Source organism: Hemitrygon akajei, chromosome 21, assembly GCF_048418815.1.
Source record: "Hemitrygon akajei chromosome 21, sHemAka1.3, whole genome shotgun sequence".
In the NCBI taxonomy this organism is placed as follows: domain Eukaryota; kingdom Metazoa; phylum Chordata; class Chondrichthyes; order Myliobatiformes; family Dasyatidae; genus Hemitrygon; species Hemitrygon akajei.
Genome location: NC_133144.1, coordinates 57,568,882 through 57,583,538, shown reverse-complemented (window position 1 = coordinate 57,583,538; position 14,657 = coordinate 57,568,882). Strand labels below are relative to the sequence as shown.

At 42.7% G+C, this 14,657-nt stretch overlaps 1 protein-coding gene across 2 annotated transcripts in view; it reads left to right on the top strand.

Annotated features, from left to right (window-relative positions):
• The window catches only part of duox2 (dual oxidase 2), a 33,522-nt gene extending 19,748 nt beyond the window's left edge, over window positions 1-13,774 (top strand). For both annotated transcript variants that reach the window (XM_073025499.1, XM_073025498.1), the window contains exons 7-9: window positions 231-403; window positions 10,535-10,607; window positions 12,628-13,774. In XM_073025499.1, the coding sequence (XP_072881600.1) occupies window positions 231-403; window positions 10,535-10,576 (215 nt within the window). In that variant the 3' untranslated portion in view covers window positions 10,577-10,607; window positions 12,628-13,774. The remainder of the gene's footprint in view (window positions 1-230; window positions 404-10,534; window positions 10,608-12,627) is intronic.
• The last annotated feature ends 883 nt before the right edge of the window (window positions 13,775-14,657 follow it).

Below are 14,657 nucleotides of genomic sequence, written 5' to 3'. Positions count from 1 at the left end.
GTGCAGGGTGAGAGACTTTGTGTATGCTTTGCCCAGTGAGTGTGGATTCAGGAGGCAGGGGAGGACATGTCACTAGCAGACATTTGGATAGATTGACACTATGGAAGTTGGAGTGATCTTACTTTCCCGCATTGCATTCACTTTGGGGAGGAGCTGTGGGTAAATCTGTCTGTGCCATAATATCTTCTGCGGAGGTCAACTAAATAACTGGTTCCTTCTCCTTAATATAGCTTTGCTGTGCTTCATTCTTGGAGTACTTGTGATAGTTATGGATCACTTCATCCCAGAGAAGGTGAGGGCATTCTTCATGCTGAATGGAGAAGATGATGATATGGATGAAGTGAGCGGTGGCATCATTAACCAATACTTCGCAGATAATTATGCAAACACTATCTGTTTAAAGGTGAGTTAAAAAGGAGTTTCTGATAGAAACATTATTCTGCCTGGTTTAGAGGCTACAGGGTATAAGCTTGGATGGACTTGGCTGTATTATTTTCCCTGCAGCGTTCGAGGGTGAGGCAAGACCTGGTAGAAGTTTATAAAATTATGAGAGATATCAATAGGTGGACAAAACAGTACAGCACAGAAACGGGCTCTTAATGTCTGCGACAACCATGATCCCAAATTCCAGTAAAGCTCTGCCTGCTCCTGAACCATCTCTCTCCATTCCCTACATACCTATGTGCCTATCTACTGTAATTGCCCCTTAGAGAACATCTTCACCCACTACCATCCCTGCTCTAAGAACCTTCCATTCTGTATGTTAAAAATACATTTACCCCCACACATCTCCTTTAGTCTTTCCCCTTCTCAACATAAATTCATGCCCTGGTTTTGATGTTTCTGTCTTGGGAGAAAGATTTTGACTGTCCAGTATATCAGCTTATCAGCTTTTATCAGATCTTGCCTCACTCTCCGATGCTCCAGAGAAAAATTTAACTAATTCTGTCCAAACCTCTAGACTGTAGCCTCTAATCCAAGTCTGTCCAAACCTCTAGACTGTAGCCTCTAATCCAAGTCTGTCCAAACCTCTAGACTGTAGCCTCTAATCCAAGTCTGTCCAACCTCTAGACTGTAGCCTCTAATCCAAGTCTGTCCAAGCCTCTAGACTGTAGCCTCTAATCCAAATCTGTCCAACCTCTCCTTGTAGACCATACCTCTAAATCAGGCAGAATCATAGCAAACCTCTTCTGCACCCTCTCCAAAGCCTCCACATTCTTCCTGGCACTGGGTTGACAAGGAATGCACACATTACTCCAAGTGTGGCCTAACCACAGCTGCAATATAGCTGCAATATGACTCTGACTTTTAAATTCGAAGCAACATCCACAAACAATGCTGGAGGATCTCTGCAGGTCAGGGAGCATCTATGGAAAAGAGTAAACAGCTGAGTTTCTGGCCAAGACCCAGGCTCAGGACTGGAAAGGAAGGGGAATCTGCCTGAATAATGCCTTGTATTCTCAGCCCTGACTGATGAAGGCCAGCATGCCATATGCCGTCTTTATCAATTTCTCTTTCAGGAAGCAATGAAAAGCAATGGTGTCTGAAAAGAGGATGCTGTCCAAGTTGCATGCCATCTTGGACAATGTCTCCCACCCACTCCATAATGTACTGGTTTGGCACAGGAGTACATTCAGCCAGAGACTCATTCCGCCGAGATGCAACACTGAGCGTCATAGGAAGTCATTCCTGCCTGTGGCCTTCAAACTTTACAACTCCTCCCTCGGAGTGTCAGACACCCTGAGCCAATAGGCTGGTCTTGGACTTATTACCACTTGGCATGATTAACTTATTATTATTTAATTATTTATGGTTTTATATTGCTATATTTCTACACTATTCTTGGTTGGTGCGACTGTAACGAAACCCAATTTCCCTCGGGATCAATAAAGTATGTCTGTATGTCAATAGGCTTACTGTACATCCCAGGATCATTCTGCACATCAGCAATCCTGCTGTTTGCTGTGTCCTTTCCCCTCGCATTTGACCTCCCATTACTGAACGCACAATTTCCCTCTTTGTCTCCCAAAAAAGTTACCTTTGTTCCCAAAGTGAGTCTCAATCCAACCTCGTCATCCTTCAAGTGTGACCGTATAGTTCATTCTACCCTGTGGCTGGTTGAAAGGGGTGGATGACCAACATGACGAATAGCTGAATCAATAGCACTCCCTGCTCTTTGCAAAGAAAACTGCCAGAGGCTGTGCTATCTGCAAAATGATCTGTGGCAACCTAGACTTGGAGCACTATAGCACAGGAACAGGGCCTTCGAGTCCATGCTGAATGCTTTAAAAGGGCTCTGTCCACGGTCTACACCCATCTCTCTCTCTCATTGTCTCCCTCCCTCAGAGCGCCCCTTTCCATTTTGATTGAAAGCAGGAAGTGCTGTCATTGGGTGCAGGTCAGTCAGCATTTGTGAGGGGGGGGGAAGCAGTTAGAATATAGAACATAGAAAACCTACAGCACAATACGGGCCCTTTGGCCCACAATGCTGTGCCGAACAAGTACTTACTTTAGATGTTACCTAGGGTTAGAAGTTAGAAGCTAGAAGTTACCCATTTAGGCATCTGTTAGTCTCGTGAGACCATGGATTTGCACCTTGGACGGTTTCCAGGGCACAGGCCTGGGCAGGGTTGTATGGGAGACCGGCAGTTGCCCAAGCTGCAAGCCTTCCCCTCTCCAGGCCACCGATGTTGTCCAAGGGAAGGGCACTAGGACCCAAGCAGCTTGGCACCAGTGTCATCACAGAGCAACGTGTTGTTAAGTGTCTTGCTCAAGGACACAATACGCTGCCTCAGCTGAGGCTCAAACCAGTGACCTTCAGATCACTAGACCGATGCCTTATCCACTAGGCTACGTGTCAACACTCTACCCATAGCCCTCTATTTTTCCAAGCTCCATGTACCTATCCAGGAGTCTCTTAAAAGACCCTATTGTATCCGCCTCCACCACCGTCACTGGCAGCCCATTCCACACACTCATCACTCTGCATTAAAAAAAAACTTACCCCTGACATCTCTCTGTACCTACTTCCAAGCACCTTAAAACTGTGCCCTCTCGTGTTAGCCATTGCAGCCCTGGGGAAAAGCGTCTGACTATCCACACGATCAATGCCTCTCATTACCTTATACACCTCTATCAGGTCACCTCTCATCCTCTGCCACTGCAAGGAGAAAAGGCCAACTTCACTCAATCTATTCTCATATGGCATGTTCCCCAATCCAGACAACATCCTTGTAAATCTCCTCTGCACCTTTTCTATAGTTTCCACATCCTTCCTGTAGTGAGGTGACTAGAACTGAGCACAGTACTCCAAGTGGGGTCTGACCAGGGTCCTATATAGCTGCAACATTACCTCTCTGCTCTTAAACTTAATTCCATGATTGATGAAGGCCAATACACTGTATGTCTTCTTAACCACAGAGTCAACCTGCGCAGTAGCTTTGAGTGTTCTTAGGACTCAGATCTCAAGATTCCTCTGATCCTCCACACTGCCAAGAGTCTTACCATTAATACTATATTCTGCCATCATATTTGACCTGCAAAATGAACCACCTCACACTTATCTGGGTTGAACTCCATCCGCTATTTCTCAGCCCAGTTTTGCATCCTTTAGTTTGGGACATTTTGGTAGTGTTTGAAGAAGGAACATCTGCCAGACTGTGGAAAGACTGGTGTTCTCCTTGGCATCCTAACTCCACAGATTTTGTATATCAGATGAGTGTTTGCTTTAACATTTAGAGACATAGAATACTACAGCACAAAAACAGGACCTTCGGCCCCTCTTGTCCATGTTAAACTATCAATCTGCCTAGTCCCATCGAGCTGCACCCAGACCATAGCCCTCCATACCCTCCTATCCAGATACCAGTCAAAATTCTCTTAGATCAGGGGCTCCCAAAGATTTTTGTGCCATGAGCCAATACCATTATGCGAGGGGTCCTTAGACCGCAGCTTAGGAAGTCTTGCATTAGACATTGAAATCGACTCTCCCGTCCACCACTTGCCCTGGCAGCTGGTTCCACAATCTCACCACTCTGTGTGTGAAGAAGTTCCCCTTCATGTTCTCTTTAAGCATTTCACCTTTCACCCTTAACCCATGGCTTCTAGTTCTACTTACATCTAACCTAAGTGGATAAAACCTGCTTGAATTTGCCCTAAAACCCTGCATGTACTCTCCGTGACTACACACCGTCTTCCCATCTGCTTGGAGCCAGATCTTTCATATTCAAATTCAAGGTTTATTGTCGTTCAACTGTATACACGTACATCACAGAACAAAACAAGGTCCACAACACAGCCCCTATAATTTACACACACCCACCAACAATTTTTCAGAATGTGAAAGCTCTTCTGTCTGGAAGTCAAGAGAACACAACTGATAGAAAATCTCCTTCCAATCTATTCTTGAAAGTACGTCATTGTTCCTTCAGCATCAATGGGTCTAAACCCTGCTGCTGCTTCTCCAACATGGACTGTCTTGGGGTTAAAGGACATTGTATATGTGTGAGTGGGTGGGACAGAGATGGGGCATTTAGCTGTTGCTATGTTGTTACTTGCTGTGTTCTGCGTTGTTTTGGTGATCATTTGTGGGCATGCTACGTTGGCGACAGAATCTATGGTGACAGTTCTTCTTCTTCTAGTTTTACAGCGGTTGGCACCCAGCTTAATGGTGCATTACCACCACCTTCTGCTCCAGAGTGTAGATCAGACGATAGACTTACATTCTAAATCCCTTCACCCGCTCACACACACACACATACCCTAATCTACACTTTATCCTTCCTTCTTTGGCCATCCTAGTACCCTATTCCTGCTTATCCATCATATCCTATAAAAAAAAAACCCTGTATCCCTTAAGAAAGCTAAAAATACCCTGACCTGTGCTCTCACCCATGCCCAGTAATCCTTTCAATGTGAATTCCTGCACCCCCAATTCCCTTAGATTAATTCTCATCATCTCTCTCTGTATCGCATACTTCCTGCAACTCAGAATTACATGTTCTACTGACTCCTCTTCCTGACATTCCTCGTACAAATCTGTCTGGTGTTTCCCTATCACTTTCAATGTTTTGCTTAGTGCACAATGCCCCAGCCTTAACCTAGTCCACACAGTTTCCTCTCTTCTGTATCTACTGCCTACCCTAGTACCTGTAACACTCTTTTGTATTTGATTTAAATGCCTCCCTTTCCCCTCTCTGTCCTATCTTTCTTGCCACATTTGGTGACAGTTGAGGGCTGCTCTTTGCAAAGAACTTGTTTGTTTGTTTGTTTATTTATTGAGATTCAGCATAGAGCAGGACATTCCAGCCCTTCAAGCGGTTCTGCCGAGCAATCCTCCAATATAACGGTAGCCTAATCAAAGGACAATTTACATGATCAATTAAATTAACCTCCCATCTGGTATGTCTTTGGACTGTGGGAGGGAACACGAGAACTCAAAGGAAACCAATGCGGTCACAGGGAGAACGTAGAAACTCCTCAGAGGCAGCAGCGGGAACTGAACCTGGGTCGCCTGCACTATGAAGCGTTGTACTAACCACTACGCTTCTGTGCCACCCCTCTTCTCCAGGAAGACTGCAGCAGCTTGAGAAGGTGACTCACGCCCACTTACTCAAGGGCATCTAATGATGTATCATAAAGATTGGAAATGCACTGATACCTACACCAATTTAAAAAGAATGAAAGGTCCTCCAAATTCCATTGTGACACTTCTGTTTCATTGCCTCTAAGACAAGTTTAAAAGCTCAGCTCACTGATGAGTCAATATCTCATTATCTCATCCCTCAGATCAAAATCTCTCAAATCCCAGTATGTGTTTCACATTCAAAATTGTAAAAAGTCTTAAGTAGCTATTATTTATGATCTTTGAGATTTAACTCAGTCATTTACTGCTGGGCTGGAATGGCAAATCAGACTCATTTTATTAACCATCGTAAACTAGTCAGTCCCAAGCCAATACTGCCAGTTACTTACCCTCAGCTTAAGTACATAAGGAAACAGGAGCAGGAATCAGTCAGTCAGCCAGTCAAGTATGCCCGCCATTCAAAAAGATTTATAAGATCATGTTTGATCTGCCCCAGGATCCATCTCCTCATGTGCACCAATCACCACAGCCCTCAATTCCCTCGTCTTTCAAAAAATTGGATATGTTCTCTTTACATACCCACTATGATCCTGAATCTGCAGGGGTAAAGAATTCCAGACATTCACCACCCTCTGTGAGAAATTCCAGTCAACCTTAAACTTCCTAATCTTCTAACCATAAGATTAAAATCATTTTTAAAGATTTAAATGAAACATATGGTGAAATGAGTCATTCCGAGTCAAATCAAATTAGCGAGGATTGTGCCGAGCAGTCCCAGAAGTGTTGGCAGTTACTGGCATGGCTAATTGCTAGGAGGTAGCAAATGGAAACAAAAGGGTCCCTTTCTGGTTGGCTGCCAGTGGTTGGTGTTGGGACTGCTTTTAACTTTATGCTGTATATCAGTGATTTGGATAATGGAATAGATGGCTTTGTTGCCAAGTTTGCAAATGATACAAAGATTGATGGGGGTAGGTAGTGTTGAGGAAACAGGAAGGCTGCAGAAGGACTTACAAACCCCATTTCCAGAAAAGTTGGGATATTTTCCAAAATGCAATAAAAACAAAAATCTGTGGTATGTTAATTCACATGAACCCTTATTTAACTGACAAAAGTACAAAGAAAAGATTTTCAATAGTTTTACTGACCAACTTAATTGTGTTTTGTAAATATACACAAATTTAGAATTTGATGGCTGCAAACACACTCAACAGAAGTTGGGACAGAGTTAAAATAAGATTGAAAAGTGCACAGAATATTCAAGTAACACCGGTTTGGAAGACTCCACATTAAGCAGGCTAATTGGTAGCAGGTGAGGTATCATGACTGGGTACAAAAGTAGCGTCCATCAAAGGCTCAGTCTTTGCAAGCAAGGATGGGTCGTGGCTCACCCCTTTGTGCCAAAATTCGTGAGAGAATTGTTAGTCAGATCAAAAGGAACATTTCCCAATGCAAGATTGCAGAGAATTTAGGTCTTTCAACATCTACAGTACATAATATTGTGAAAAGATTCAGAGAATTCAGAGACATCTCAGTGCGTAAAGGGCAAGATCGGAAACCACTGTTGAATGTACGTGATCTTCGAGCCCTCAGGCGGCACTGCCTAAGAAACCGTCATGCTACTGTGACAATTATAGCCACCTGGGCTCGGGAGTACTTCGGAAAACCATTGTCACTTAACACAGTCCGTCGCTGCATCCAGAAATGCAACTTGAAACTGTATTACGCAAGGAGGAACCCATACATCAACTCTATGCAGAAACGCCGGTGAGTTCTCTGGGCCCGAGCTCATCTCAGATGGACCGAAAGACTGTGGAACCGTGTGCTGTGGTCAGATGAGTCCACATTTCAGCTAGTTTTTGGAAAAAACTGGCGTCAAGTTCTCTGTGCCAAAGATGAAAACCACCATCCTGATTGTTATCAGCGAAAGGTGCAAAAGCAGGCATCTGTGATGGTATGGGGATGCATCAGTGCCCACGGCATGGGTGAGTTGCATGTATGTGAAGGTGCCATTGACTCTGAGGTGTATATAAGGATTTTAGAGAGATATGTTGCCATCAAGGCGACGTCTCTTCCCGGGACGTCCATGCTTATTTCAGCAGGACAATGCCAGACCACATTCTGCAAGGCCTACAACAGCGTGGCTTTGTAGACACATTGTGTGTGCTTGACTGGCCTGCTGCCAGTCCAGATCTATCTCCTATTGAAAATGTATGGCACTTCATGAAGAGGAGAATCAGACAACGGAGACCATGGACTGTTGAGCTGCTGAATTTTGTCAAGCAAGAATGGACAAAATTTCCAATTGCAAATCTACTACAATTAGTATCCTCAGTTCCAAAACGATTAAAAAGTGTTATTAAAAGGAAAGGTGATGTAACACAATGGTAAACATGCCTCTGTCCCAACTTTTGTTGAGTGTGTTGCAGCCATCAAATTCTAAATTTGTGTATATTTACAAAATACAATTAAGTTGGTCAGTAAAACTATTGAAAATCTTTTCTTTGTACTTTTGTCAGTTAAATAAAGGTTCACGTGAATTAATATATCACAGATTTTTGTTTTTATTGCATTTTGGAAACTATCCCAACTTTTCTGGAAATGGGGTTTGTAGATAGATTAGGAGAATGGGCAAGAAATTGGCAAATGAAATACAATGTTGGAAAATGCATGGTTTTGCACTTTGGAGGTAGAAATAAAGGTGCAGACTATTTTCTAAATAGGGAGAAAATCCAAAAATCTGGGATGCAAAAGGACTTGAGAGTCCCTGTGCAGAACACCCTAAAGATTAACTGTAGGTAGAGTCAGTGGTGAGGAAGGCAAATGCAATTTTAGCATTCATTTCAAGAGGACTTGAATACAAGAGCAAGGATGTGATGCTGAGGCTTTATAAGGCAGTGGTGAGGCCTCACATTGAGTATTGTGAACAGTTTTGGGCTCCTCATCTAAGATATGCTGGCATTGGAGTGAGTTCCGAGGAGGTTCACAAGGATGAATGCAGGAATGAAAGGGTTATCATTCGAGGAACCTGGGTCTGTACTTGCTGGAATTTAGAAAGATGAGGGTGGATCTCAATGAAACCTTTTGAATGTTGAAAGTCCTAAACAATGTAGATGTGGAAAGGATGTTTCCCATGGTGGGGGAGTCTAGGACATGAGGGCACAGCCTCAGGATAGAGAGGTGTGCATTTAATACAGAGATGCAGAGAAATTTCTTTAGCCAGAGTGTGGGGAATTCGTGAAATTTGTTACCACAGGCAGCTGTGAAGGCCAGATCAAGGTTACGGGGAGAAGGCCGGGGAGTGGAGCCGAGGAAGGGAATAAGGGATCAGCCATGAACAGACTCGATGGCCCAAATGGTCTATTTCTGCTCCTATGTCTTGTGGTCTTATTGCCATGCTTCCAGGCCCAACATAGCATTGCCACAACTCACCATCCTTAACCCACATAGCTTTGAAGTGTTCAATAGTTCACTCACTAGTTTCATTTTTAATATCAGAGAATGTATACAATATACAGCCTGAAATTCTTGTTCTTTGCAGACATCCTTGAAAGCAGAAGGGTACCCCAGAGAATGAGTGACAGCAAAGACACTAGGAACCCAAATCCCCCCTACTCTCCCCCAAGCACAAGCAGAAGCAAAGCATCAACCCTCCCCTCCCACACTTACTTCAGTAAAAAGCATCAGCACCCTCCACCCACCCAGCAAGCAATAGCAAAAGACCAATATAATTGAATTGAATTGAATGATCTATATTGTCATTATACATGGGTACAATGAAACTCTGTTTGGCTTCCTCTCAGGTAAGCAAACAAAGCGGTAGATAAAAACAAGACAGTGATAGTAAAACAGTATCAGGTAAGTAGCAGAAAATAAGTTGCAGCAGCACCAGAATATCACAGTAATGCACAAAGTGCCGTTAATGCAAGTATTTGAGTCCTTGTGTGTGCTCACAGTTCCAGTCATTGTTCTGTGGGAGTGGTGTGATGGAGGCCACAGCTCTGGGGTAGAAGCTGCTCCTCAGTCTATTTGTTTTGGCTTTTGGCAGCGGATCAAACAGGGAGTGGCCGGGGTGTGTGGTATCTCTGGTATAACAAAATCACCCGGCAATTCAACATACCACAGGCTCTCTTTCTAGTAAAGGGGCAGAGAGGTGCTCCATGAGGAAACCCATGCGTTCACAGGTGGAACATCCAAACTCCTTACAGGCAGTGGTGGGAATTGAACCCTAATCAGTACAGCTGACTGCTGCAAAGTGTTGCATTAACTGCTATGCTACAGTGCTGCTCCTTGTTTGAGGTTCTCCCACCGGTGTAAACATCTCAACACCTACCCTATTGTGGATCTTGTATGTTTTAATAACAACCCCCCCTTTTCTAAAATCTTAGGAATATCCACTCAGTGGCCACTTTATTAGGTACTTCATATATGTTTGTGGTCTCCTTCTGCAGCCCATCCACTTCAAGGTTCAATGTGTTGTGAATTCGGAGATGCTTTCCTGCACACCACTGTTGTAATGTGAGGTTATTTGAGTTACTGTTGCCTGGAACCAGTCTGGCCATTCTCCTTGTCCTCTCTCATTAGCAAGGCATTTGTGCCCAAAGAACTGCCTCTCTCTGGATGTTTTTTTTCGTTTTCGCGCTATTCTCTATAAGCTGTTGTCTGGAGACTTGTGAAAATTACAGTAGATCATCAGTTTCTGAGATACTCGAACCACCCAGTCTGGCACCACCAGTCAAAATAATTTAGATCACATTTCTTATCTATTCTGATGTTTGATCTGAAGAACAACTGAACCTCTTGATCACGGTTTTATGCCCTGAGTGCTGTCACATGACTAGCTAATTAGATATTTGCAATAACAAGCAAGTATGCAAATGTACAGGTGGTCATTGAATGTATTTCTGATTCTTCTTACTAAAATTCAGAAGCTCTGCTTTCTGTTCATTCCAGGAAACAAAGTGCAGTATTGAAGACCAGAACTTGACTGTTTAAACCTAATGACGAGCATCCATGGAACTGAGAGGTAAATTGCACACTTGTTCTAAATGTCATCTTCTCAAGCTAACTTTATGGATTGTTTAATCAAGTCAGAGCTGAGAATTGTATTATCAGAATAAGTTTATGCAAATTTTCAAACTGAAGGAACAGCAAGCACTTAACTGGTCGGGGAGCATCTACGGAGAGAGAAAGAATTAATGATTCAGGTCCAAGGCTCTCCATGAGAGTTTTTACAAAGCATCTTGGACCTGAATCTTTCACTCTACTTTTCTTTCTACAGATGCTACCCAACTTTTTAGGAGTTTACAACATTTTCTGTTTTGAATTGAATCTTGTTTTAGGCCATAAGACATAGAACATGGGAGCAGAATTAAGCAATTTGCCCATTGAATCTGTTCTGCTTTTTCAGGTGGATCCAGAAAGAATTTGCATTTCTGTAGTATCTTTACCAACTCAGAATGTTCCAAAGGGCAGGACATTTGCTAAACCACATTGGGTTACTGTTGTAACACTGGAAATGTGGCAACCAATTTGAGCACAGCAAACTCCAGTGGACAGCAGAGAGGTTATTTGCCTTCAAGTGTTGGTTGAGGACACTAGAAAGGCCTCCCCTGCTCGCAGTAATGGAGGTGTGGGACTTTTTTAGCTTTATCTGAGAAGACAGGGAGAGAAGGAAGGGGAAAAGGGATGAGAGAGCACAGGAAAAAGAGATTGCTTATGTACCAAAATAAAACATTCTCCATTGCTTTGTGTCTAAATTTTCCATATGCTTCTGAAGCTTTTTAATATTTGTGTGTGTATATACCATAAATGCTTATATTCTTTTGGAAGAAGAGGAGATTTCCACAGATCCTTCATGAAACAATCAAATGTTGAGAGGAATTCTCTCCCTTCAGTGTTCTGAGTCGGGTCGAGAAAAAAGGAGGATATGAAGATGTTGGATATGAGAGAGAAGAGGGAGCATAGTAGTGAATGGGTCTTTTTCTGGATGAAGGTCTGTGACTTGTTGTATGCCACAGGGATTTGTACTGGAATCTCTGTTTGTCAAAAATACAAATGATTTGGATGAAACTTTGTTAGGGTGGGTCAATAAGTTTGCAGACCGTATAAAGATTTGGTGGCATTGTGAATTGCACTGAAGTTAGATAAAAGCATGAAACGGGACATAGATCAGTTGCAGAGATGTGTAGAAGAGTGGCAGATGGTGCTTAATCTGGGCCAGTCTGAGTTGCTGCTCTTTGGAAGATCCAACACAGATGGGGAGTACTTGGTTAATGTCAGGATCCTAACAGCATTGCCGAACAGAGGAATCATGGGATCCACGTACATGGCTCCCTAAAAGTGGCTGCACATGTTGATGGGGTGGTGCTGCACACTTTGCTTCATTTGTTGAGGCACTGCACTCAAGACTTGGGAAGATAACTTTCCCCTTTACTAAACTCTGGCTAGGCCACATTTACAGTGCGGCATTCAGTTCTGATCAGTTCATTACAGGAAGGATGTGGAGATTTGGAGAGGGCGCAGAGGAACCTTACCAGGATTCTGCTTGGAATGGAGGATCGTTGCTGTGAAGAAAAGTTAGACAAGCTGGACCTGTTTTCTCTCGAGTGGCAGAGGCTGAGGGGAGATTTGATAGAATTTTATAAATTTATGTGAAGTATATATAGAATACACTGACAGCATTTTTCTCCCAGGATGACATCGCCATGTACTAGAGAGAGGGGGAAAGTACAAAGGAGGTGGGTGAGGCAACTATTCTACTCCGAGTGGTGAGAGCCTGGAATATGCTGCCAGCATGGTAGTGGAAGGAGATAGCAGAGGAGTGTTTAAGATAACTGTTAGATAGGCGTATAAACATACGGTAAAGGAAGGAAAATTGTCATTGAGTGGGGAAAGGGGATTAAATTAGTTTGTAATTTTTGGTTTAATTAGTTCACCACAACATCATGAGTGGTTTAATTACACTTTTCTGTGTTTTATGGCAGGTGACTAAATAAGTGTTTACCTCTGTATTTACATAAATCTCCTTCTCTGTTTATTTCTAGGCTTGGCATGCAGCCCCAAGCTCGTCCAGCAACGTAGTAGATTCATTTTGCCAAACTTGAGAATGTCACGTTGTTTTTGATTTACCGAACAAAAAAAGGACCATTTCTGGTTTTATTTGTGAACTTATAGCAAAGTACTCTTAGCAAGGACAATGCCGTCGAAAGTGAACTCAAGTTTGAAATCCTTGGGGCGGGCTTTATAAACAGTGACTTGAAATGCAAACAACTTTTCTGTGGCATTCTGTGATTGAATGGCTGAAAGTACAAAACTGGAGAATCTTGAATGTACCAAAAGGAAGGAATCATTTACATCACAATTCATTCACTGAGATGCAACTAAACTTTGCCAATATGTTCATCGTATTACCCCTGCTCGGGCAATATGCCAAGGACCATGATGAGCGGTAGACACAAGGCAAGGGCACTTCAATTGCTTTTTACAGTGAACGATCAGATCGATGGTGAGAACGTGGCAAGCACGCGTGCAGCCGACTGATCACGCAGTGTATCGATTGTGCTTGCTGCAGATGGAGGGCTCTTCCTCCCTTCCATGTGGACTTTCCAGCACGCATGTCTTTCATCTCGTGGACCCCCTTCATCGCTCCCACACTGCAAGTTGCCCAGTGAATACCATTACTAACTCGACTCAGTAAAAATGTTTAATCATACGACTACTCTGTTGTTCTTGCTGCACATACATGCACCATTAAGTTTACTGATGACCAAAGGGCACTTCTGAATCAGGAATAAACAGGACAAAAGATTTATTTAATCCTTGAATTAAGCATTAGCTATGCATCTAGTGTTTGTATTAAAATTATTTACTTTTCAGTTATTAGCACTCTGAATTTTTCAGTTACTAATTGGGTGGATGATGAGTTTACACATTTGTGCAAAGTTCTTCAGCCTGCTGTGCATTACATTGGCTAACTAGTTTTCCATGGCAATGTTTCATTTATAACAGTAGTTTCCCCATATTGGCATAACATCTAAACAGGGATGAGAACTTGTACCTCAGGGAGCATTGGTTTACAAATCAAAGGCCTTGATTTTTGTGTATGTGTGCATGCGTGCGTTGCAATGCCTATGCAGGACAGATGTCTGACTCTGTACGTATCAAGTGATGAATGTCTCCTCTTATGCCGGTTGCAAGTCTTCACTTCATATTTATTAAATTCAAATTACTAAGGAATTTAATGGACTGCTGTGCATGCTTTACCATATTTTGATATAGCTGGATAAGAATGTTCCAAGTTTGTTTATTGTCACTCAACCATCCACACATACGAGATGGCTTTTTAGAGCAGCTCACAGCTGAGCTCAGTAGGGATCAGCTATTCCAGTTTAGATGTTGCGCAATGAACTAGAATTGATTAGAGAGCGTGAGGTAAAAGAACCTTTTGAGAAAAGTGATCATGATGTGATTGAATTCACCCTGAAATTTGAGAAGGTGAAGCTAAAGTCAGATGTATCAGTATTACAGTGGAGTAAATTACAGAGGCACGAGAGAGGAGTTGCCAAAATTTTTGGAATCAGAGCAGCAATAGCTAAAATTTCTGGAAGCAATTTGGAAGGCACAGGATATATAGATCCTAAACAGGAAATATTCTAAAGCCAAGATGACACAACGGTGGCTAACAAGAGAAGTCAAAGCCAACATAAAAGCCAAAGAGGGGGCATACAATAGAACCAAAATTAGTGGGAAGTTTGAGAATTGGGAAGATTTTTAAGAACCACAGAAGGCAATTAAAAAAGTCATTAAGAAGATAAAGATGGGATACAAAAGTAAGCTAGCCAATAATATTGAAGAGGATACCAAAAGTTTCTTCAGATACATAAAGTGTAAAAGAGAGGTGACAGTGAATGTGAGACTGTGGGAAAATGATGCTGGAGAGGTAGTAATGGGGACAAAGAAATGTCAGACAAATTGAATCAGTCTTCAATGTGGAAGACAGTAGCAGTATGGTAGAAGTTCCAGGTGTCAGGGTCATGAAGTGTATGAAGTTAGCATTGCTAGAGAGAAGATTCTT